Genomic DNA, 26,166 nt, shown 5'->3' on the forward strand with positions numbered 1-26,166 from the left:
AGGTGCTTAGTCTTTTCCCTTTCATTTGAGTGGAAACATGAAATGGCAGTCAAGTCCTGAATATTTATATATAATGCAGCACAGGATTAACACAGAAAGTCACCAATTTGTTCAGTTTGAAACAAATTCGCCATCATGGATATTCAGGGGACTTATAACTTTTAAAGAAGACATCACAAATTGTACATGTACAATATATGTGCACATTACATATAGTTGTATATAACATTTCATTATTTCACACACATTAAACATTCTAGTAGGCTAGTCCTAGCAGGCGGTTGTAGAATTTTGTAAATTATTATAAAACTAGATACACTAATACATTAAGTAGACATACCACTGATTGTAGTTACAGTAGTTGCTATTGTAATTACAGTGGTAGAACTGAATTCCAAACTTTGGAAGAGAACAAGAGGCGAGCTAAAATTGAGCGGACATTTTCCAGGTGAGCTACTCCTTTGTCTTCAAGGAACGTCCTATTGTGACAATTCTACAGCATTTTTTTTTCTAAAACTAGATCTTACATGTAAGCAATTAGAAGCTCTCAACCCACTGCAGATTCTTGAATGCTTAGGGGTTTTTTTTTTTTCAATGATGAAAAATGCAGAAAAGTACACTGGGACATTTCCTTGTACTTGCCATACGAGAATTATGTGACTAGCATTCCTGAATCTGCCTTAAAATCATGCATTTTGTGTATAATTTTTTTTGTCGCACTAATCCATAGAAAGCCTGTTTATTTTTTTTTAGTTTTCCTTAACATGGTTTTTGCATGCCTACCTCCCCTCCCATTCTCCCCATTATTTTAGTTTTTCCCTGTACATTTACTTATGGATGCCTGGGCTAAACCTTTTTTTCAACTTAAATCTTCACTGCTTTCTTACACCTCTATACTAACAAGCACTTAATGGCTGATGATGACGTCATTGATTTATTCTGCTAGAATCTATTAATGAGGAGCTTTATTTATATTAGTATTTGAAAAACGTTGTGTCAACCACTTCAACTGAAAAAAGCTGGGACTGCATAAAAAAATATGTTGAAAGAAAGGGTTCATGATATCCAAAGCAGAAACTCAACTACTGTGGAATCGTCATTGTTTGTGGGGAACCAAAGTCTATATGAGTTATCCATGAATTTGCATCCTAGTATATTTGTTAAAGCCAGGATCTTCAAATCACTTCAACATGTCCATCGTTTTTCTATAGATCAGTGTTTGAGATATACTCTGCTCTGCAGAGGATTTGTCTTTTGACCAGTCAAAAGTTGTAATTCAAATGGAAATGAATTCTGACCAATCAAAAGTTATAATTCTAATGGAAATGAATTCTGAACAATTTATTCTAACCTGTGATCTGTCTGTTTAAAACATTTGTTTATTTTTCCATATGAAAATATTTTTTGATTTTTTTTTTTGAAAATATTAAATTTTTTATTTAAAGGTACTGTGATTATAATGAAAATGCCCTATAGATATTTATTCTTGTTTTAATCAGCCTATACAAAATACTTAATATTACATATTTTGTATTACATAAAAACAGAATGATGTATTATATGCTACCAACATTGTAAAGTATTTTTACCCTTTGACATCTAGGAACTTTTTCTTTTCTTTACAACTTTGTCCTGGATTAAGATGGAAAAAGCAACTTTCAGGCATATCAATTCATCAATCTGTATCATATAGAAAAAGATCAAATGCCAAAGCAGATTTTATTACCACTAGGGGGCATTGTGTTTCACAAACTTGTTTTATTTACAGGTTATGGATATTTTCCAGCTACTTTTGAAATATTGTATGGAACTAGTTGAATGTTTGTCTTCATAGTTTAAACTGCTAGTTTTCCACAGCATTTGAAACAAGTTATTTATTTATAACACATATTTGACAGCATGTATGATGCTGAAGGATTGTGATTAGATAAAGCATAAGTCCATGGAAAATCTCAAACTGTGACCTGTTATTCAAGTTTCACCATCATGGGCTTTTAAGAAATTAAAGCTGAAATGTTAAAATCTTAAAAATTATATCATAAAATGGTGTTATATTTACTGTAACCCAACTTTTATTTGCATGCGAGAAAAATCCGCAAGTTTCGCGACCTACTTTAACTCATGAATAATAATCACCACAAACCACTTATTTTGCTTTGTACAGAATGTTTCCTCAGTCATGAAAATTAACCATCCCGGATTGATTTTTAAACTGTTGAATCGCGAATAAAAGATGACGGGAATAATAGTTGGTTTACAGTAATTCTTCTTTATTTTATCATTGCAAACCATGGTTTTGAGTCCACAAGCTCTCAAAGAGAGAATGAGTACAGTCCCTGAAACGTTCTACTTTCCCACTTGAACGGTGAACGAACGCTGAACGAACGCAGAGCGAACGGTGAGTGAACGATGTCTGAACGCAACTTGATGAACGATGTGTGAACGGTGAGCGAACGCAGAACGCGAACGGAGCGCAAACGCGAACGCAAAGTGAACGGTGAACGAACGGTGAACGCAAGATGAACGATATATTCGGAATGCCTCTGATCTTTTCCTTGCATTGAAACTATTTTATTGTTTTATAATGTCAGGTGCCAAAATAAATAAATAAATATATAAATCAATAATAAATAAGTAAACCAATAAATGAATGAATAAATTAGTCAATAAAATACCGGTAATTTCTCCAAAATTGTCCTGAGAAAGACGATGCATGCAAGTTTTTAATCACATGATTTTTATCGCATTAAAACATTGCAATTGTTGCCGAACGCTGAAGTATAAGAGATATTTTTTTTAGTTGGAAAATAAAAATGTTTATTCTTATTTGATAACAAATCAGAGAAAACTTCTGACTTACAGAATGAAATAAAGTGGTTGTAACATCCATTCATATATCTCCGTGTTAAGGCGATTTCGTGTAAAGTAATGAAAAAAAAATTAATTACAAATGTCAGTGGACGTTTTGCATTTATACGCTCGTATTTTAAATTTTTAATACAATAATATATTATGTGTCATTTCTATTTTTCATGATGATTTATTCAGGCCCGTAGGAAGCAAATTCGGTTGGGGGGGAGGGCACAGCCATACATTTTCAGTTGATAGTTGAGGGGGCACTACCAAAAATTTCCTGACAAGCAAAAAAAGAAAAAAAAAGGTCATCAGACTTTTAATTGCGGGGGGCACAAGCATATAGTATCTATGTTTACTATAGTAATCTATATTATTGGGGGGGGGGGGGCACAGCCCCCTCTTGCCCCCCCCGGTTCCTACGGCCATGTTTACTGAGCAGACTTCTACATTTATCTGTAGATGGCCGTGATTATACTCGGACAAGATAATACAAAGATACACATTCATATTACTTGTTATAATTTCAATTTTCAGAACTTGATATTCAAGTAATATGCTGTTATAGTTTTTATTAAACAGACAAATGAGAGAGAGAGAGAGAGAGAGAGAGAGATATTCCATTTTAGCCCCCCCCCCCCATTTCAGGCTTCACTAAATGTTTGTACCTATATCAAACAAAAACTCTGATTTTTTTTCTAAATATATCGGACAGTGAAAGTAACTTTTTTGTTATCAACAAATCATATCCATTTGTTTGACAGTCATACTCGTTTTTATTTTCCTGCTTCAAGTTCACACAAAGTCCACGTGCTTGTCCTGTCAATCAAAATCATTCGACACTGTGCAGGTGTGAAACTTTCGTCACATCGAAGACGAAGTGCGAGTATTTCCAACAAGTTATAACATTTATTTTTATCATTTCTAGATTTGATTCCAACATTTGAATAATAATTGAATAAAATACATTGGGCATTAACACTTGAATTTGAAACATAATCTCTGCCAATTCCAAATACCACCGCCAACACGTGTACATTTTGAACTACTATTGTTTTGTGACTTTTGAGATGCATGTTTGTTTTGAGACTGAAATTTTTGTTCTAAAAAAGACCTTAACTTTTTTTTAAAATGTTAATTAAAATATTCTGGAAATACAATACTGGTTACGTAACCGATTTAGGGGGGGGTATTAATCATATCGAATGGCAAACATATAAAGTTACGGTGAAGAAAGTTTTTTTTTCTCTATAACTATAGACTTTACATATTATAGTAGAGAAAATTCTTTAGTGCATTATATTTTAAATAAATATTTCCTTTAACCACACTACCAATTTAATTCGGTCCAAAGATAATAAATTAACACGATATCCGCAGTACTATGTATAACTCTCAGAACTACATTTGTAGTTCTATCATATTTTCTGTAGTAATTGAAAAAAAACGTGTTAGAAATAAATATTTTCGTAATTTTGCTGCGTAATTATTTGACTTGGATAATTATATCTCCACTAACGATTTGTCGTCTTTAACAAAACAACAAAATGTCGCAGTGCTTGAAGTATTTGCACATTGCCCTTAGTTGAAGTTAATATTTCAGCATTGTTCTACATAGGTACAGAATGTGCTTATAACGACATTTATTTTCCAAAGTAATTTAATAAATAACCTAACAGCTAAGTTAGAATAATAAAAATATATATCGTAGATATTTTTCCCAATGAAATAATGATTCTTCAAACACGATATGTTAGTTATTAAATTAAAAAACCTGTAACTCCTGATCTACAAAAAGATAAGTCCTTTCACTTCGGAGTTCCGAATGACAATGAAAACTGAACGATAGGTGAACGCTGAACGCAAGGTGAACACTTTGTGAACACAACGAAGAGCCAACGCTGAACGCTATGTGAACGGTGAACGCGAGCGCACGGTGAACGGTGAACGCAAAACTGTGAATGGAGAGCGAACGGTGAACGCACGGTGAACGAACGGTGGACGCACGCTGAACGAACGGTGAACGAACGGTGAGCGAACGGAAAAATGGGAAAGTAGAACGATTCAGGGACTGTATGAATCACCTGTGGGTTACCAATGGTGTTTTTACTGAAAAATTAAAATTAGCAAGATTAGAGAAGTTCAATTAATTTCTATTTTTAGGTCACCCAGTAAAAAATTTGCCCGTCGGACGGTCAGTGGCCACACTCGGGATCAGATTATCCAAGAACGCAACTTCATCGATGGTCATCGCAATCTTCCCAAGTCTCATACTTTTGGAGGAACCCCTTCAACCGCTAGACCAAAGAGCAGTAACTGTGTCAATCACTCGTTTAATCGCTATGAGAGCGTCAGTAATCAGAAACGAGCTACGCTTCCTCATGACTACAAGATCGGATCTCCTGCTCGCTCGTCCATACATTCTTCCAAGTCTGATGAGTAAGTTCTGAGCTGTGTTTCTGTGCATTGTATTTCAGGGACCATCTTCTTAAAAAAATAAGCATATACTGTAAAAAGGGAAATTTTTTTCCACTATTTAATTTCGGCATTATAATTGACAGCCTCGGCAATGCTAAAAAAAATTCAAGGTTGCTTATAATAAAATTACAAATATTGTCTAAGAAAATAAATTGAGTTATTCTTGAAAATCACTAAAAATTAATTTAAATCATAATAAATGCTCACTTTTAGGATAAATTGCTTAATTTGCCTGTCACTAAGTAACCTGTAGTATGGTATATTGTACAACTAAAGCACAAATAAAGCACTTTGTACCTAAGTGCTATTGACATAGTAAATTGAGTAAGCACAGTTTCTTAGATCTATGTATTAGATTTAATTTTTAATGATGTGGTGAGTCTTAACCAGAGAATAGCAACAGAGTTTGAAGGTTGAAGTTTTCAATAATGACCTGATCTATTGTGAATATTGATCAGGTTTGTTGTTACAAACTTAAAAGTTACTGTTAGTACAGGATGATTGTATTGAATTACTTTATTGAAACTCACTTTAATTGATAGCCATCCAAGCATACTTTGATTCCTCCACTACAATGAAGTCTCTAATCTAGGACCACAACTACTCAAATTATCTGAAATTACAGTATATCATGTTCAGTGTCAATTGAGAAATACTGTAGGTCTATATCATTGTAGGGTTTAATCAGAACATGTCAACATTGATGTTTTTGTTTTATTCCTAGCTGAATTTCATCTTTTAAGTCAGAAAAGAGCAATATTGACTTGAGACATTAATATTGAACTGATAACTATTTTGTCATATCTACCCAGGGCTGAGCACTGGAAAAATGGTATATTTAAATGTCCTCTAGGATCTCGATGTTTGTCCTGTGGTTAAGTAAAATGACAGTTATTCGTCAAGTGCTTTTATCACAAAGTTTCGTCTTTATCACACATATATGTAAACAAGACCTGAAGAGAGCTTGTCTAAATCCTGATAAGAATGTCCATTTCGTGTCCATTATGCCGATTGTGAATTATCTCCCCTTTGAAGTTTACGTCCCAGTTCAGGTTCTATTTGAATATTAGCGTATGAATATAATTTAATTAAATGATAACATTTGTGCATTCTACTATTGACATTTGAATTTTACTCGATCAGTGTGAATTGTAAAGTCTTAATTCACAGATGGGTGAGGAATTGGGTCCAATACTAAGGAGTTAGAAGTGCATATAGGTCAATTTACAAGCATATTGTACAGAAAATAACATTCTTTTGAGGTCTTGCCTGTTCTGTTTTGAACTCACCAAATTTAAATTATTAATGCATCTCATTGATGTACAGTTCCTTTCAAAAGAATTTTTAATTACATTATTAACATAACCTATTCTATTTGTCGCAAGGAGATAAAACCAAAACTGAATTTTTATACATGAGCAGGGTTGTTTCAAATAGACTGTCAACAAATAATTTAATCTTAAACATGACCTAAGGTACAAAACACAAGTATTGAACCAAGTTTAAGGTGCCAAGTCAAGTACGAATTGTATGGGGTCAAAGTTCAAGTAAGAAGTTTGAGGAGTATCTGAAATGCAAACACATCTTGCTAAACCATTGTGGGTCTTGTTGAAACAGGTATATGATGGGGTGCACTGAGTTAACTTTCAATATTTTATGGTATAATTTGCCCATAAGATAACTGAATGGATTTAATTTTTATTGTAAATCATATTGAAAGAGATCATTTAAACACTTTAATCATGGATGATTACCCCCTCTGAAGAAATACTGCTGTTGACATATGGTCTAATCTGAAGAAACAACTTCATCAGTTATATGAAATATTTCCTACAATGACAATTTTTCACTTGTTGTGATATTTTTAAAAAGTTACTCTGTCATTTAAGAATTAATAAGAATAATTCCAGTCTAGGGTTTCAAAAAAAAAAACTAAATGCCCTGAATGAAATAGAAGGTCTCTTGCTGCGTGGGTCATATAAATTTCAGAGTGATGATTTTGCACTTTTAAACTTCTTACTTGGATGATTTGGAGCTCTTTAAGACATGACACTCTCTAGGTGTTTTTATCAACTCATGTACTTTATGATTTATGGTAGAACAAAGATTTCTTGTGTATGTGCTGAGGAATGGTGGAATGCTAAAAATCAGCTCACCATGGTAACTTCACGGCTAACTGCATTCCCATGACATTTAACTGTACATAAAATTGATTTTTGAATAATTTTTAATCTGATATTTTTTTTTAAAGAAAAAAAATTAATAGATGTAAATGGTGAAAGCTGTTAGAAGCTCAAAGGATTGATGAGTTATGTTGCTATAACACGTAAACTTTGATGTTTGGTTATTGTTAACGAACACAAGAACCATGGTTATTACATGTATAATACTATTAACTAACACAAAGAAAATTTATGTAATTTAAGTCTTTGTGAGCCTGTAACATTACAATTTATGGAATGTTTTATTACAAGACGTAAAATTGACAAACCCCCACCCCTACGCTTTAACAAGTAAATTAATGTTTCCATTTCTGTGGTGACAGTGCTTATGTCCATATGGACATTAAGTAGAATGTTTGTGTAAAGAAACTAAATCAAGAGTGGATTTTCTTTGGAAGTTATGTAAACATGGAAATCTTAAGTTTTAAAATTTTAAAATTACTTAAACTAAAATGACAACATCGTTATTGTTAGAACTTTTCAAACAGAACTTTTTTAAAGAGACTTGGTTTTATTGCTGACAAGCTACAAACGGTGGTGATAAGAATTTTTATGAAAGTGATATTAGCTGTCAAGAGTTTTCATGATCTTGATCAGAAATTGAAAGAAAACTATCTATAGTCGAGATTAATTAATGTAATATGATATTTCTGAAAAACAGGTTTTCTAAAGACATTAAAATAATTAAATTTGCTTTCTTTCATGACAGGTATTGTTAAGCTTATAAGCTTAAAAAAAGGAAAAATTATTATTGAGAGGACAAAGTAATTTGATAGATGTCATGATAGGAGAAGATTGGGGCATTAAAACTGCCGGATAGGACAGGACAGGAAAAATGACAATCATCATTATAGAAGGTGTTATTTAATTACCGTTAATGTGTGAAATCAATTTGAAAACGATTACTGATTTACATTCTGTGCAATGCACTGACTAGCTCTTTTAAAAAAGAAGATAATTTAAGTGATACCACTTAAGTAACTGTAAGTTAATGGGAAAAAAGCTCTAATTTTCTGCTCTGTTTCCTTTCAATTAGTACAAAAGTTTATCAAAGGATTTAAGAATTAAGTACTCTTTTCGATTTTTTCATTGGAATTCCAAGTAATGAAAACTACATTGAAATTTTTTAAATTTACACAGCATCAGAGTGCTATTTTAGGAATTCTACCCTGATGGAATTAATGAACAACGTCTTCTCAGCAGGGGTACGGAGATTTTTCCCGTAAAGTCGGGCAATACACAGGAAAATTGAATAAAATTTCACATAGCTTGATCATACAAAGCATTAAAGTCCCCTTAACCAATAAAATTGGGATTAAGTTTTTGTAGGGTCACTTAATATCAATTATAGAAGTTTTTATCTGTGGTAAGCTGAGGGTATATTCTGATATGGGATGTGAGGGGACTGTTTAGATAGGGAGTTAGCCGAGATAAGAAGTCTGTTGTTATTTGGAATCAATAAGGAAAGAGATCCGTGATCATATGACGGTCCATATACGATGGTCTTGATACCAGAAAGCCGTATTATGTAAATATGGTCGATAAAACCTATCTTTGAGAAGGAACAAAAATTCAAAATTGAAACTAAAATATTTATATCAGGAAGACGGACAAAGATAAAATATCATTTGATTCGTTACATTTGTGTAAACCTTACAGTAGCTTAAAGCATTAAAATGTTAAAATTAATTTGATAAATACATTTATAAATAAAAACAAGAACTGTTGGAAGAAAGACCATTATTGTTAACAAGAATTTTACAAAAAAAAATTTTCTTTCTTTTTTTCCTAGTGATGTTTGTTAGTTGGTTGGGGATGGGTGAGTGGGTGGATGTTGCTTTGGAGAAGGGGGGGGGGGGTTTATAAATAAAATCAGAGTCACCTGGACTGATTTATGAACTACACTGAAGATCCAGTACAGATTAGGGGATCTGTTTTTTGGTTTATAAAGCTACAAAGGGTTGAGAGTCCTTGGATGATAAATAGTTCTATGTCAAATTACAGAGACTACAGCTAGGGTTTCTCGGCATATTGCGTCTCTAGCTTGGCTGACGATTACTGAAAGCTTTGGAAGGAGAACTTTTGTTGCAGTTAGTGTATTAATACCTCGTAAATACTGACAACAGAAATATCCCAGAGAAAAAGCCCCATTTTTAATGAATATTGTGATAGATAGAATACCATATTTACACTTCTTTATGAATTTGCCTTAATGATTTTCTTTTTTGTTGATATTGTTCCAAACATCAGCGCTGTGAATGGATGTGTTGAACCTTCTATAGAGATGACTCGGTCTCCACAGAAAGATTATTAGCTCTGGTTGTCAGGTTGTGTGAATATAAAAATTCCAATATTAGTCGGGGCCGTCGGAGGTTTTTGTGTGATAAAAAGTCCATTATTAAACGTGATTTCAATGATTTTCTGGATGCTATAAATGAGGACTTTTACATTGTTGGTGAAGATTATAGTCAAAACATGAAAAAAAAAAAAACATTGAAGTCGCTGCAACTGAGAACAGAGAAAATATTTTATTAATAAGATCATTTGCCAACTGAATTGAATTGGGTGTCATAAAAATCTTAATATCAGATACTAGATTTTTTTTTCATTTTTGTAAGGTTACTCTATAATTACTAATTAACCTAATACATTGTAGTCCATCAGAAAACACCTGAATAATTTACCTTGTAAAAGTAGTAGGGTAGTTTTATAAATTGAAGGAAAATTGATTTATTTTTTAGTGATTTAGAAGAATAAATCTATTGAAGAGCTTATTGATCTGCAAAAAAAAGTGACTTCTAGCCTGAATGTAATGATAGAATGTTTCCCCTTTCTTTACAGAGTAGAAATATTTTCGTACAGAGATCGAATCCTTTTATCAAGGTATTTCATAGTTAGATGAACTAGGATTGATTAATGAATGCTCCCTAGTATTTTCCTCATCTAGACCTGGGCACTTTGATCAACAAATTTACCAATAATATGCAGCAGGGAGAAAAAAATTCAGAAAAAGGTATTGATTTTGAAAAAAATGGAGGAAAAGATGTATGTCTATAGTTAGTTCTGTTCATAAATATTGCATGAAGTCAAGTTTGATGTTGGGGAAAATACAGAGAAGGTTTGAGCGTGACATTGGTGACGTGAAGCTTGGAAGAGATTTTTTGGAACTGCATATAGATTCCATCCATTAGAGCAATCTTGTACATAAAAGGGATATTGGTCTTGTTTATCAGAAAACTGAAAAGCAACACTTTCTGGTGAAATATAAAGCAGAATACTTGATCTATGCAATGCCAACACAGTAATAAAATACCATGTCTGGCTGGAAATGCTAAAGAAAAAAATTGTAAATTGGAAAAAAAAGTCTTGGGTGCCAAAGTGTCTTGCTTTTATCAAAGTTTTTCCTCATTATGAAGCCTCAGTATCAGCAACTTTGTTTATTGATGAGGGACAAGAGAAAGACACAGTGATTTGAAATCTGTATCATGAACGATTCTGTGTGCAGTGTTTCATGGGTAATGATGAAATAGGAAATTTCTCCGAGTTAATTCATGACTTTGTTTTATTTCTTGTCAGCCAATTTTCTTCTCTCTTTTGTCATATGACATACTACACAGGGGAGGAATTGCTCAGCTTTTCATGGAGAGAGTGTAACAATACCGTTATGAGAGAAATATTGACTATTGGCGACCCATGAAAGGGGGACGTTTAAAATTCCATCTATATACCTGAGCACCCCTAGCTGTTAAACAACTGTGGTGTTCAGAAACAGAGTACTTCATTACAACGTTAAATAGATTAGTCCAAGGCAAGGGAATTTAAAAATGTCCACGTTCAATATGCAGTTATTAATACAAACAGGCGAGTTTTTCCTATTGAGTAAGCCCGATCATGTAGATAATCCGGTCGTCTTTTGTTCCTGAGTTACAAGTGAAATTTTTTTTATTTTACCGTTATTATCTACAAGACTTGTAAAACATGCGTCTATGTGAAATAGTCATGGATGATTATTTATGACTATCAAGAACTCTTAGGTTTTTAAATTTTTTATTTAGTTTTCTCTTCCTTTTGATTTTTCGGTCTCGTTGATTGACAACCGAGAGAAAACAATTCCGATACACAAGAAGAAGTGTGTTTTGTTACAGTGTGTTGGTGATATTGTGTAAATCGTTTTGCAAGCCAATTCTTCTGTCAGATTTGAATGTGTCACTTTTCACTCTATATCGTATGTATGGCTGTTAGTGGACAATTAGCTGGTGACAAGACTTTAGATTTTCACTTTGGATATTAATGGGGAAAGCGCCAAGTCTCATTTGTGGAAGGTAATTATAGCTAATTATGATCTAATTAATAAATTGCCATAGAAACCTGTGTCTACAATAGCATATGCTTATCAATTCACATTAAAGCCAATCTGTACCAAAAATGAGGTGTAATTCAATATTTTTGGGAACTCTTAAATTTTTATAAGTAATTTACATTGTTGAATTAAGAATTAAAACCAAGTATTAAGAAAACTCTAGCTGCTCTTTACTAAACTAATTAACATAGAAGATTCATTCAGGTATTGAATTTTTACACAAGTCCGATCCCATTAAGAAAAAGAAACCTGATCACACAGTTAACTGAACAAGTGTGGGGGACAAATGAGAAAGCATCTAATCCTCATAAAGCAGAGTATTGTCCAAAATTTGACGATTCAGTTAGCTCAATAAAAGTCAGAGAAATTAAAAGTCAGTTTTTATTATGACAAGTTTCATCTTGATCGCATTAAATGTTGTAGAGCCTCTAGAGGAAGATGGAATAAAATTAGAAAGAGATAATAAAGAAATGCTGACATTGATTTTATGCTTTAATGGGATAGATGTAATGGAATTATTCCTTTTGTGTTTTCTGCCTGGTTGCCTTTGAGAGTAAGAAATCTAGATCTTGATTTTATGGAATAAGCATAAAATGTGTATCCTAATTACACACGTCAAACAAAAGTCCTATCCTTACTTTTTGTCACAGAGTTCTTTAAATTCAGATTTAAGTCACAATTAGATGAGATTACACAATAATGTTATGAATATAAGTCTTATAATAGATTAATATCTTAAGCATTTAAGGACATGATTTGTACATGTAAAGTGTATTGAAATGTTTTAGAATTCAATAAGATTTGTGTCGCAGGATAGAAATAAAAATTATAAAAAAAAAAAGCAAAAAACAAAAAAAACAGTCCCTTTTATGGGAAGAATTTTTTCCAATCAATTCTTTCATGATATAACTCTGATTATTTCAAATAGAATTTAATATGAACACTCTATCTAATACCTCAGGAAAAGTTTGAGATAAATATTTGAGTTTCATTTGGTTGCTAAATGTTATTGAAGTCTGCAGTGTATACTTAGTCACCTGGTGTTTTTTGTGTCAATTTCATGAGAATCTATTTTTTGTTTTAAAAACAGTAGCGATATTAATTAAATGCATCATTTCCAGTGTTGTGGAATATTGACTGAATTAAATAGTTATCGGAGACCGATTTCTGGATTTTGATCTTATCTCGTATACTAGAACTGTCAGCTATCAAAGGGCTATCAAATGATAGGTTAAGATTAAACAATGATTTAAGTAGGGACCCTCGTTAAATTTTGATAAAACAGATGATTGTTAACAAACGTTATCTCAAAGAGGAAATTTTCTACTAGAGTGCGTTTTGGTATATTTTATGGTAAAGTAATGAAAAATAATGATGAGTAAGGATTAATTAATAAATGCAGTTAAATTGTGTCAACTTTTATATTATACATAAGATGCAGAGGGTTTTAAAGGTTTTTTTCTTCCAATTTTCTCATTTAAATGAGTTGAGACTTGGTATGTGCATTCCAATGCAAATGAAGTGATTTAAGTCAGAAATTGTTTCAATAAGGTAGTACACATTTTGCTCAGTAGAGCAGCAACCCCTCCTAAATATTTGGTTGACTGTTAAAGAAAAGTTCTGTAAGATTTAGCGATTGATTGTTGTTTTATGTTTCTTGACAGAATTATTCACTCACGTGAGACAATCCCATTTAGATGCAGCTGAAGGCCTTCAAATTTAGTCAGCACTCAGGGCCACTGAGCAGTAGTGAGGGATCTATATCTAGCCAGTGCCTGCCTTGACACAGGGCCTCAGTTCTTAAGGTCCCCAAACTTTCACTTCAGTAGTACCTAGTACTATGTGGAGAAACTTTTGCTACCTACTGTATATACTTACCTATAAGTCAGTTTTTTTGGAGTAAGATTTTGGTCCAAATCTCTATGTCCGACTTACAGGCAAGTCCTATAAATAATGGAATTTTTCTGGATGGCGAAACTTTGTGTATTGTTTTAACAACTCTGACTATTATCATATGAAATTGATTTCATGAAAATTAAGATCAGATTCATTTCCTTGAACACATGTAAATGCATTTTAGATACTGATATGAATTGGTTTGTTGAGAATTAAAGATTAATTCCAAAATAGTATTGAAAACACCTGTAAAAAGTTAAAGAAATGGTCTTTAATTATCATCTGAATCTGAGAAAATGTTGTACCGACTTATAGGCGGGTCAGTCAGAGCTGTGGAAAACTTTTTCAGATAGCCAGTCATTCGGTCCGGCAAGAAGACAAAATAAGCCGGTCCGATGTGATTTTTGATGGTCCGAAATATTAAGTCGCAAAATTTTAAAAAAAGCATAACATTTATTTACTTCATTACACATCTCTTTACTTAATAATAATATAACATTCAGTCTCCATTTCCAAGTCCTCTTCCGTTTTCGTTTTTTTGCATGTATAACGATACTAGATTTCACCGCTTTTGGGCAGGTGACAATGCTAATTCAGCATAGTAAACATATTTTTTTTGAAACTTTTATGCATTTGGGAATTATTTTAACTCAGAAAATGAGTCTAAAAAATTGAAGAAATTCTTTGCATCGATAATAAAGATATCAACAGGATCAATGAAAAAAAGTGAAATCCGGGACAGTCGGAAGTACTACATGTACATTTACTGCTTTCCCCAACTGTGTTTGAATTCTTTCTGTCGAATTTTTCCTTATTTAGTTTGTCTTTATCTTTTCCTGTATGTTTTCTACCTAATTCCACCCCAGTTGTAAATTTAATAGGTCACAAGAACCATGCTAGTTTCGCTTTCATTTACAGAAAAAGTGTTACGCAATCACATATAAGGTATGAAAATTAAACTGGGAAGTGCACCGATGATAAATGGAAAAACAAAAAAACTTTAACAAAAAAGGGGCCGTTCATTTGGACCGACATAGATAGCATTTTTACTGGTCACATGCATTTTTTGTTGGTTTTGCCGGCATGACCAGCAGTTTTCCACATCTCTGGTCTATGGCAAATTCCTCCAAAATAACTTTTAAAAATACATCGACTTATAAGCGGACCGACATGTAGGCGAGTATATATGTGGTATTTCTATTTGACTTAAGTTTGTCGTGGCCTGGGGGCAAACCCACAACATTCTGACTATAGAGTGACTTAATTTACAAATATTTTTCATTTGAACAGATTTTTTAAAAAAAAAAAAAATTGAAGTTGTCAAACTTATAGAAAAAAATTACTTAGCTTTAGTTTTATGGAAAGATTACCATGATTTCTTTAATGCAAATTAAATTTAAGTATACCCTATAGAGCTGCAACTGCATGTGTTTCACATACACCCATAAAACCTTATGTCTTTGTTTTGTATCATACTCTATACAGGTAATTATGTTCCCCAAACGAAGTTTTGGAACATATTGTTTTTACTCTTTTTCTTACTATTATTATTATTTTTCTTCCCGGGTACTTTTTTGTCCGCGAGTGTTCTAGAAAACTGCTCATCCAATTGGGTTTAAACCTTTATAGGGTTAAAAGGCATGTTATGTAGATTTGCAGAACGAATGTCGTTTTGCGCGCACGTGCATGCATGTGCGTACGTGTGTAATGCGTAAAATGACCAAAATACTTGATATAGCCGTAGCTTTTATATTTATTGATGAAATGTTTTGATACTCAGAATATACAGATATATGAAAAGTGTAGACAAGATGACATGGTCACCATGCACATACATGCACATGCGCACGCGCGCAATGCTTAAAATGACTAATATATTTGATATAGTTGTTAACTTTTATATTTTTTGATGAAATGCTTTGATACTCAAAATATTTAGATATAATAAAAGTGTAGACAAGATGACATGGTCATCATGCACATGCACGTAATGCGTAAAACGACCAAAATACTTGATTGCCTTATATATTACATGTAATAAAACTCACAGGGAATAAGACTTTTAAAGGGAGTTGGGGAGCGTTTGGGGAACATCTGTAACGGTCCCCATAACAATTAAAACTAGTTTTTTTTAATTCATGGGTAGGATTCTGAGTTTTCTGATTTCAAGTATATGTTCAGTTAGTTTAATTATTCAGCCTCTTCAGGTTGTCCATTCTCTTACATCTATTTCCATTTGACATCATCATGTGTATGTAAACGTGTTACCATTTCTAGTCAGATTTCAAGGAGAGAGAAAAAAAGTCTCATTGATTTTTTGTGATATTTACTTTGTCGAGGATTCTTTTTGTTTTGTGATGGTTGATTTAATTAAAAAGTCTACATCCACTCACTAATTACAGCCTTCAGGCAAGGGTAGCTTTCTGAGTGAATGGAAAAGATAGGGAAAAAAGAGGAATTTTACACGAAGCCTGATGGGATATTTAATCATCGTTATGCTGGCAATTAATTAATGTGGTGTTTATCCTTGAGTTTTTCGCCTTGTTTTAAGGTCTCTGATAAATGATTAGTTATTGACTTTTGAAGGTGGTTGCCATTGGTATCAGGATTCAGCAAATATTGCAAAACAGCATAATCACGAAAAATTTAAACCAATTGCTAGTATCCATTGTTAATTTCAAGGAAGACTCATGTGTTTTTTTTTTTAATCTTAAATTTTATGATCTCTTCAAGTTTAATTCCAACAAATGACCTGAGAAAGCATTAATAAGTTATACATATATTTAAACTAGAAATTTATTATATGGCTAAAACACGTTCACCAAGGGTATGTGAAATTTTACTTATATTGAAAGTAAAAAGAAAATCATTAAAGGGTAAATATGATTAATTTAAGTACGTTTGTCAGAAGAGGGGAAAGTTTACAAGCTCGGGAGGTATTCCTGGAGGTTAAATGAAAATCTGTGTATAGAATTTTTTTACCCGTTAATCTTGATATTTAAAGATCTACAACACTTAGGTTTATTTAAGGGTTCCTAATTTTAACCATTCTTTATGCTAACTTATAAATAAATTTAAAATTATTAAATGATTTGCACTGGCGTATGCTCATATCAGAATTTCGTTTTCTTTCTTTTATTTTCTTTTTTGGGGGTCTATTTAATGGATTTGCATGCAGAGATAACCACTAATAATTATGGGATGTTTAAGACAAATTGTATTACATTATTATGAGTAATTGCAGAAATTTACATAAAAAAGTAACTATTGATGTTTCAGAGAGGAAATGGAGACTTAATGTACAAGTGCCGCAACATGTGTCACAATGTTACAAAACATCAGAAATACCCATATAAATTCGTATGACAAACATAATAAGTCACGCTTCATGCACCGCTGGGGGAAAAATATTCCTGAATTTAAAATTCATTGGAATTGATTTTTCAGAACCTATGAATTATGAAGATAAATATTTTATGCTACCTATCTGGTGTATTGGCCATCTTTATGTTTTTCTCCCTAATAGTGATTCTATATTGAATTTCTTATTTTTTGCTCCTGACTGAAAATTGTATCATGAAATCTTTGATTTAAATAAATGCTTATGTTGAAGTATGGTATTAGAGGACTCTACAGATATTCATCCAAGTTAAAGTCATGCATGTAAAACTTGGCTGTTCTGCTGATTTAACAGTAAATAGATTTCTTATTCTTCATTTTATTTTAATTTTCAACTTAAAAATGACCTAAATTTAAAAAAAATAATAATTCTAAAATGTATAGAATTTTACAATTTTGACACCAATGTGTTGTACATATAAGACTAACTCTTTCGTGAAATATGTAGTATTTAAACATATTAAAATGTTGTTTTTTTACCATTTCTTTATTTTTAAAGTTGTAAATGAGTTAAAATGAGCATGCAAATTCATGTTTTCTTCAAATTTGATTGTATTTTGAGTAGCTGGTAAATTTACCTCATAATTATGATGGTGCAGTCAAAAGGAAATCTGCATTTTGGTGAATAAATTTGTTTGCTATTTCCATAAATTACCTTTTAAAAGAAAATGTCAAATCATCTTGTAATTAAAAGAAGACAAAATCAACATTCAATTTGATTTTTTGTCGAACAGAGCTTGAAAGCCATATTAAGGAGCATCCCATCTGATTGCCCACAGAAATTTAAGCAACCAAAGGTGCTAGTCCATGCACCACAAAAGAAAATACCAACAGGCGATAGCAATTTATCAATTTCTTTGAAACAGTGAATAATAACTTGAAAATAAGATTGCATCAATTATATCTATGAAAATAAAATTGCAGCAATTATATCTACATTTAATGATAGCTGTTGTGGTGCGTCAAATAACACGAATAACTTTTTGGAAAGAAAAAACATGTAAAAGAAAATAAACCATCAGGGGATTAAAGGTTAAAGTTTTTGCGGACAAACTGACAGACAGACAGGGCAAAAACTAACCCTGGACACTTCGATTATGGGGGTATAAAAACAAATTGGATTTATTGATGTATGTGAAAAACTGAATAGACTTTCTTACATTTCATTGTTTTCACAATGAATGGTGTATGGACATTCCTACATTTTGTTGTATTTATAATGAATGGTGTAGGGACATGACAGAATTCTCCAACCTACTTTTTTTAAAACCAAGTTCAATAATCAGGGACAAAATGAATTGCAACTTGGATTGTGTTTGATCCTCAATGGCAGATTGATTTGGATGCATTACTTTACAGTCTTAATTAAATTCGCTCTTGGTGGTGTCGTATTTCAGCATTACGTAATCTGAGCAGGTGCTTTAGAGGCTGTGGCCATACCTAAAAGTAATATCCTCAATATGAAGATTTATAGTACATTATTCAGACCATATGTTTAAGTACAAACTTCTTGCAGAATAATATCTTAAAGATTAGAAGAATTATAGTGACAAGCTATTGTTTTGTAGGTCATGAATCAAGGATCAAGGTCATTGGGTAACGAGACAGAGAAATGGTGTCAAGGTTATAACTTTTGATTTGGATTGAATTCAGAGTTTAAGTTGTCTTTAGGTCATTTGATAGGTCATATGATAGGTCATGTGATGGTATTGCTATCTCATGGTTACTATTCTTCTTTGTGCAATGTGTTTGTTGGATGTAAAACTTTGATTTGAACATTTTCAGTTTTATAGCTAGGCCATTGAACCACACCTAAAGAAATAAATAGTTAATTACCTAAATACCAGGAATGCACTGCTTTAAAAGGCACATAATGATGCAATGGAATAATAGTTCCAAAAAATTTATCAACATATAGCAGAAAAAAAGCTGGTAGGACAGACATTTGAATGACTTTATCAACATCAATTGACAAAATCTTCAAAAACTTTTTTTATGTTATTCCAGAGAAGCTGTGAAAAAAATTGGTCATTTTTGAAAGTACAATACACAGAACATTTAATTTATCCATAAACATCTAGCATGTAAACAGTTAGTATGATAACAATGATCAGTTAGCCCTCTCCCAAAATTTTGAAATGTCCCCTGAGTTGATCATGAGGTCCCAGAGTGGGGTAAGTTTGTCATATATTGAAAATTTATTATACAATGTACCTTTGAAAATTTCTATTATTCCTGGTTATTTAGTAAGAAAACTAGTAATTTATGATTGGGATAAGCTAGGGGCCTTTTACCAAATTGTGACCCCCTGGTGCTTCTATGTTGTTCAAATTAATATTTGAAATTTATACATTGCATCTTTATAGTTATTATACTTTCATGTTAAATACTAAAATCTGATTGGTTTAGACGCATTTAACAATCCGTAATATTACCCTCAGCGTTAGCAACACAGTTGGCAACGGGTAACATTACGAAAATGTCACATGCGTTCAAATCATGCGCGTACGGTTCAGCGTAGAATTCTCAAAACGTCAGTTGTGCGTTTGAAAGAAGCCAAATAAACGACGTCAATAAAAGCTTGCGTCCGATGTAGCTTACTTGAAAACAACAAACGACAGACGAAACATCCTTGCGAGGACTTTTTGAGTAGCAAACAAACAATAGAGAGGTTGGTATATCTTTTCCGAAGCTTTCTTATTGAGAAAATAGAAGCGGTGAGTTTGAAAGCTTTCTAACCGTTTGAAAGCTTTCTAAGCGTGAACTTAACGACGATCTCCGAATTTTTTTTTTATGAGATCCGAAATCAATAAGACATTCAGTATAATAAAATAAATAGTGCACGTTTTTTGAGGGTAACAGTTGAAATTGACACCACTCGGAAAACCATTGTCAACCTCCGCTGACGCGTCGGTTGACAGTGGTTTTCCTTGGGGTGTCAATTTTAACTGTTACCCTCAAAAACGTGCACTATTTATATAATACCATCTTTACTCCTTCTACAATTTTCAGGCAATGTAAAAAATGATCAGAGTCCTCTTCAAAATGTAGGCTTTTATCATGTCACAAGAGTCCAAGTTCTAGGGTGTGTTGAGTTGGTCATAGGTTGAGAAAATGTGTGATACTCTGGTGACTGTAATAACCCATGAGCCTTTAGTTACGAGTAGGATGAATCTAATGTCTGGGGTGTATAAATTCTGCGTGACAGCCAATTGAGCAGGTTTCTACTGTTAATAAGTCCTCTGTTGTCAGGCAGTGGGCGTTTATGTCTGACGACTGCGTAGGAAGCTCGGAGAACAAGTCTTTGTAGTTTTCATTAACTACATGCTCACTTTTAGGAGTGTACATTACATTTTTGTTATAATCTAATTGTTGAAATAAACCACCATTTAGTTCTTTCAAATATGTTAAAACTTAATTAAACCTACATTTATTGATAAATTTCTGCGAAATCACAAAAGACTTCTGGAAATCAGCAGTTAATGTTATTAAAGATTTACAACTCTGCATGCATGCAATTAATTATAATTATCATGGGTATTATTATTATTAGAATAGAATTTCTGCATAGTCAAGAAAATGAAATCTTATACGCAGCTAGGTTAAGGACGCCCATGAAATATACGCCTTAATATATTCAGGGAAAATGAATACAATTTTAATATTTTTTTTTTAACAGCATTAGTTTTGATAAAGGTGATATGTGGTGTTTGCACTTGTATATATCGGGTCTCTGCTGAGTTCGGCCAAAACGACATCGCTTACATCAGCTGTTTGTCACGTGACAATTTTAAAATTAGAACATATATGTACTACTACAAAGATCGTAAAAGTTCAACGATATTCGGGCATTTTTACGCTATAAAATTTATTCTGTTTTCTTTGAGACAAATTCCTTAACACGAAAAGTGCTGGGAGCAACTTCCTCATGCTCGGGAATTGTTTGAAATTTAGCCGTCTTTCTAAAAACTCCAGTCAAAAATGTAATTCGCATTGGAATAATGTTACATTACGGAATAAATCAACAAAGCACAACCAGCTCCCAGCACTTTTCAGAATAGTAGGGATAATAGCTACATGTGTTTAAAAATTTAGAATTTATAGTGAAGCGGATATCGTTGAACTTTTGATATTTTCGAGGGGCTGGACCTGTCATTCTAGCATGTTACTGTACAAATGTGCTCCCTACGGCCTAATATAAAGTCTACACATTATCAATTTAGTTTGACAATAAAATGTGGATTAATATATTTCAGAATATTTCTCTCTTTTGGTCCGACTACGCGTGTTTCGTATATATTTTTATTTTTACAAGCTACGATAAAAGCTTGATCCACGCCTCAAGTACAGAGAAACTGCGTGTCAAACTAAGAAATGACGTCATCTCAGTAAGTACAGCGAGATCAAGCTGGCTTTCATTCTACATACGCTAAGTGCTATTATGGCAAGATAAGTTGCACATCCATTTATCTTTATAATATTAATGATAAACGAAAGTATTTAATGTGTTTTAAAAAGAACATATAGTATTTATTCATCGAGATTCATTTGTATTGTTTTAACGTGACGTCATAATAGCATTACCGAACCTCTGCATAGGCTGACGTATATATGGGAGTCCTTAACCTAGCTGCGTATTCTTTTTTTTTTTTTTTTTTTTTTGAGAAATTAAGATATAACCCCCCCCCCCCCCTTTCTTTCAATTTTCCTTTCACCACACCAGTTCCTACAATGCAAATTTAATATTCTTTTAGTTTCAGCGTATCATGCAGGAAAAAGTAAAAAAATATGAAGATAAGAATTGAATTTTCTTTCATGTACGACTTACCCATAAATTTAAATTACATTCCCACAAATGAGTAAATATTTTGTTGCCCACAAAGGATTCCACAGTTTCTAGTTTTATGTTAGGGTTGTCTTTCTTGACAGAGTTGAACTTTCTGTAACATCCCTTGTTACATGGGAAATTCTGAATATTTATGGTTCACCATATAAGTTTAAACAATTTCTGAAAACTTATGCTTAGTGTTTGCAGCAGTACTAAGAATAAAAAGTTTGACAAAAATTTATAGAAAACAACTGGTTATCAATATACAGTAAAAATTAAAATGTGTTTGTTTAGTGATTTAAGCATGTAAGTAACTTTCAGTAGCTGTTTATATATGAACTTGGAAAATGATTGTGTATCCCAGGGTTTAAATAGGCATGATAAGCGGGTCCTTTGTTGGGGAGTGTTGACTTTTGGTGCTGGCGTGTTGACGTGACCTTGGTTGTGATTGTCCATCTTGTCTCTGGAGTAGACATATTTTGTGTTTTAGGGCAGGACAAATATTGACTTTATCAACCTGTCAGGGACTACCTTATTGTTGCTGTGAGGTAAAGCCACTGTTGCTTAGATTTAAAACACTTTAAGGTGGTGTATATATGAAGAGGATGATGCAGAAATAAAGTTGTTGATTTATACAGAAGAAAGTTGATAATTATAAGTATTTATACAGAGGTGGGAGGTACAGTTTATATTGCAAGGAATGAAGTCTGGCTTCAAGTTTGAAAATATACAAAAAGCTGTAGAAGAATGGATATGGAAATAGACTGACTGAAATCACGAATTGTGGTGCCACCTTTGATTAACAAGATGGGCGGGGGTGGACAAAATTCTCTCTGTGTGGTGTATATGTTCCCCCACCTGAAACCCCCTCAACTGGTCGTTTTTCAAAATCTCTGTGGATTCTTAGAAAATAATCACATATTAAGCAACAATATATAACAAATGCTTCTAAATATTTCTATGGGTGAAGTTATATTAGACAGCTGTCATAATATTTAAACATCCACTACTTAAAAACCATAGTGTCATGTTTGTTCAAATATGTGCTTTTGTCAGCACCATAGGATATTGTAGAAAAGTAAAGAAACGTATTTGACAGGGAAATAACAACTGTAGGTATAAAGGTTTCATTGATTGGTTGGAGGTGGTGTTTTTGTTATTATGCTGTGGGATGAATGGAGTCCAGCAAAGTCTTTTTATATGGAATTCAGATCAGTAGAAGAAACCTATCACTTAGAACTTGTGATAAAATTTATTTGAGGAAAATCATGCAATTAAAAAAAGCTAAAGATTATATTTTAAAAAAATTATCAGGAAAGGTCACATAAAACAAAAGTAACTTTAGTATGTTCACACACAGACAAACACACATTTTATTAGATGGGAATAGTCCAGAGTAGACTTTGTATTTCTTTAATCATGACAGAATATCCTGTGCATCTAAGATTCCAATCCTGTATTGTCCATAACATAAAACTGACTTCTTCCAAAACATGACATTTGTTCAAACTCAGTGGACACAACTAATTCTTAAAATATTAAGTCGCAAATTCTTTTTACTAAGGATTTTTTGATAGATCAATAATGCTGTTAGTATATTTCAGAAAATAAATTCTTTTTTGTTACATTTAAGTGTACAATATATGACATATCTGGAAGGCAAGAAGAGTTATCTTCCTTGTCCAAATGGGATGATGTAAATAGCTCTATCAACTGTTGTTTATAGCTAAAATGGGTCTTTTTTGGAAAAGGGGGGGGGGGTGAGGTGGGGGGGGGGCAGGGACAGGACATTAAGAGGAAAGTTGATTGTAATGGGGGATTCAAGTGTGCCTATATTTCAGTCAGTTGCTTTCTAACATTCATGTATTTACTTTTGATAATATTTCTTCTTGTATGATAATATTTCTTCTAGTATGATAATATTTCTTCTTGTATGATACTTCAAGCTTCAAAATTGATTGAGAAAAGCATGCATATTAAATTGTAAAATATGAAACAATTTTTGCCAGAAACTTGGAATTCAGGATTCAGAATGAGAGAAGTTATTTGACATTAGATAAAGATATCAAAGCTTCATCAAGGGAAGACAACTCCTCAAGAAATTCAATCCATACTTATGCATATATGTTAACTTTTCACATGCTGTAATTTGTATTGTGCAATTGATATTGGTGTAATGCAATTTTTTCCATATTCTCTCCTAAAGTAAGAGGAAATTATTTGAGTTTGGCTGCATATAAGAATTAAAGTATAATTGTGTACTGGTGTCTGAGTCATCTCTAGTATTGCAGGAATCCAACATAGCAAGGAGTCAAGAAGAATCCTGTATGACTTTCATGGCCCTAGCTTGCATATATTTCAGTGACAATTGAAGGGATCAAGAAAAAAAATACCATGGCTTTGTGATGGGGTAATACCCAGAAAAGCCCCGAAAGAAAAGAAAACCCCATACATTTTTGAAGAAAAAGTGCATTCACCAATTTTAAAAAAAAAAAAAAGACTAAGGTAGCATTTTGAAGTTTTTTTAATCAGCATAATTGCCCTTAAATTTACACCTTAGCTTCTTACAGTTGTAAAAATAAATACATGGAACTATCAGATCTGAATTTTTACAGACTTTTATATATAATGGTTTATTATGGAGACTTCTGCTGTTCAGTGGTTTGACTAAATACAGGATCAATATCAATTAGTCAGAATCTCTAATATCCTGTTCCAGAATTTTGTTACTTATTGATTTTTATATTGGTATGTAAATCTAGGTTTTCAGGATGCTTTAGCTGTGGTAAATGGATTTGACAGGCCTGAAAACAGGATATATTTGGATTAATTAGAATACAGGGGTATAAATCAAGCAGAAGAGAAATTGGACTTGGTATTTTCAAGAATGAAAATAAGGCAGTCAACTTTTCATGAATTAACTCTGTTTTGATTGTCTGGAGAAGAGATTTAGATTTCATTGTGCACCATTGGCAACGTGTAGCTGTTTCTCAAAGTTGATCATTATAATGATGTAAAATGCATTAGTAAGATTTAAGAGTCTTTTTATCATTCACATCTAAGTGTGGTCTTCATTATACAGTCAAACCTTGTTATCTCGAATATGATGTGACTGAGAAAAAACTTCAAGATATCCAGATAGTAGAGTTCAAGATATTGAGGGTAAAATACTAAATAAATACATGATAAGGACTTCCAAATCACTTCTACATATCTAGGGTATTCGAGATATCTGTGTTTAAGATACTGAGGTTCAACTGTATAATTATATATTTTTAAGTTTCATTTTTCTCAATGATCATCAGTGGGAAGCTGAATTCGTCAGATATTGAGTCCACTCCCTCCAACAGACGTTTGTCACTGAGTGAAGTTGAAGCATGGAGGCAGTCTTTTGGGGTCTACTCTAGCTTAGTATGAGAACTGTTCATTCTATGCACTCCTAAGCGAATCTGTATTGATTTTGTGGAAGTTCCTATCAGAGTTAAGGGGTAAAAAGTTTCTCTAATAAGTCATGTTTTGTGTAATAAAGTTTTAAAAAAAGGAGTTTTCAGCTGAGTTACTAGGAGGGGTAATAAATTTTTTTCGAAGTTATGTTTTGGGCCTATGAAGGCAGGGTTCTCACTAGGATTTTGTTAACACAAGTCCCAGGACTCAAGGTTTTTAAGAAGGTTGAGTTCCAGCTAAATTTGGTGTACATATATCCCGTTATAGTAATGTTGATCAAGTCCCAACTGAATTATTGCACTATACTTCCACCCAAACAACAATACAAACCTTTAATTTAATGGTTATTTTATGCAATAAATAAAATATAGTGTTAATGTCTCCAAGCTATATAACCAATTCCCAAATAATTTTGCTTCATCTATTTTGCAGATTCTTGTGTTAACAAGGACTCTGGAAGGCTATATGATATTTATTAAAAACAAAATGATTTCTCACCTGAGTTTTGTAATTATTGGTCACCCTGTATGTTCTGTACCGGCTATAACCCACAAAGAATCATTTCTATAGATTTTTCTCAATAAATACGCAATAATATATTAAATAACACCCAGACTGTATTTTTTTTGTTTATTAATACTGTCTGTGTTTACCAGCAAGAACATGTCAAATGAGTTACAAACATC

The 26,166-nt window shown here is 32.6% G+C and overlaps 1 protein-coding gene across 4 annotated transcripts in view; it reads left to right on the forward strand.

Moving 5' to 3' along the window:
* LOC133194103 (tyrosine-protein phosphatase non-receptor type 4-like) overlaps positions 1 to 26,166 on the forward strand; it is a 78,376-nt gene that overhangs the window by 29,584 nt on the left and 22,626 nt on the right. For 3 of the 4 annotated variants that reach the window (XM_061330073.1, XM_061330072.1, XM_061330074.1), the window contains 2 exons: positions 380 to 448; positions 5,017 to 5,292. In XM_061330073.1, the coding sequence (XP_061186057.1) occupies positions 380 to 448; positions 5,017 to 5,292 (345 nt within the window). The remainder of the gene's footprint in view (positions 1 to 379; positions 449 to 5,016; positions 5,293 to 26,166) is intronic. The other variant, XM_061330075.1, reaches the window with a different exon arrangement.

Source organism: Saccostrea echinata, unplaced genomic scaffold (genome assembly GCF_033153115.1).
Source record: "Saccostrea echinata isolate AGI-Se365-2 ecotype Australia unplaced genomic scaffold, CSIRO_AGI_Sech_v1 ptg000028l, whole genome shotgun sequence".
NCBI lineage: Eukaryota > Metazoa > Mollusca > Bivalvia > Ostreida > Ostreidae > Saccostrea > Saccostrea echinata.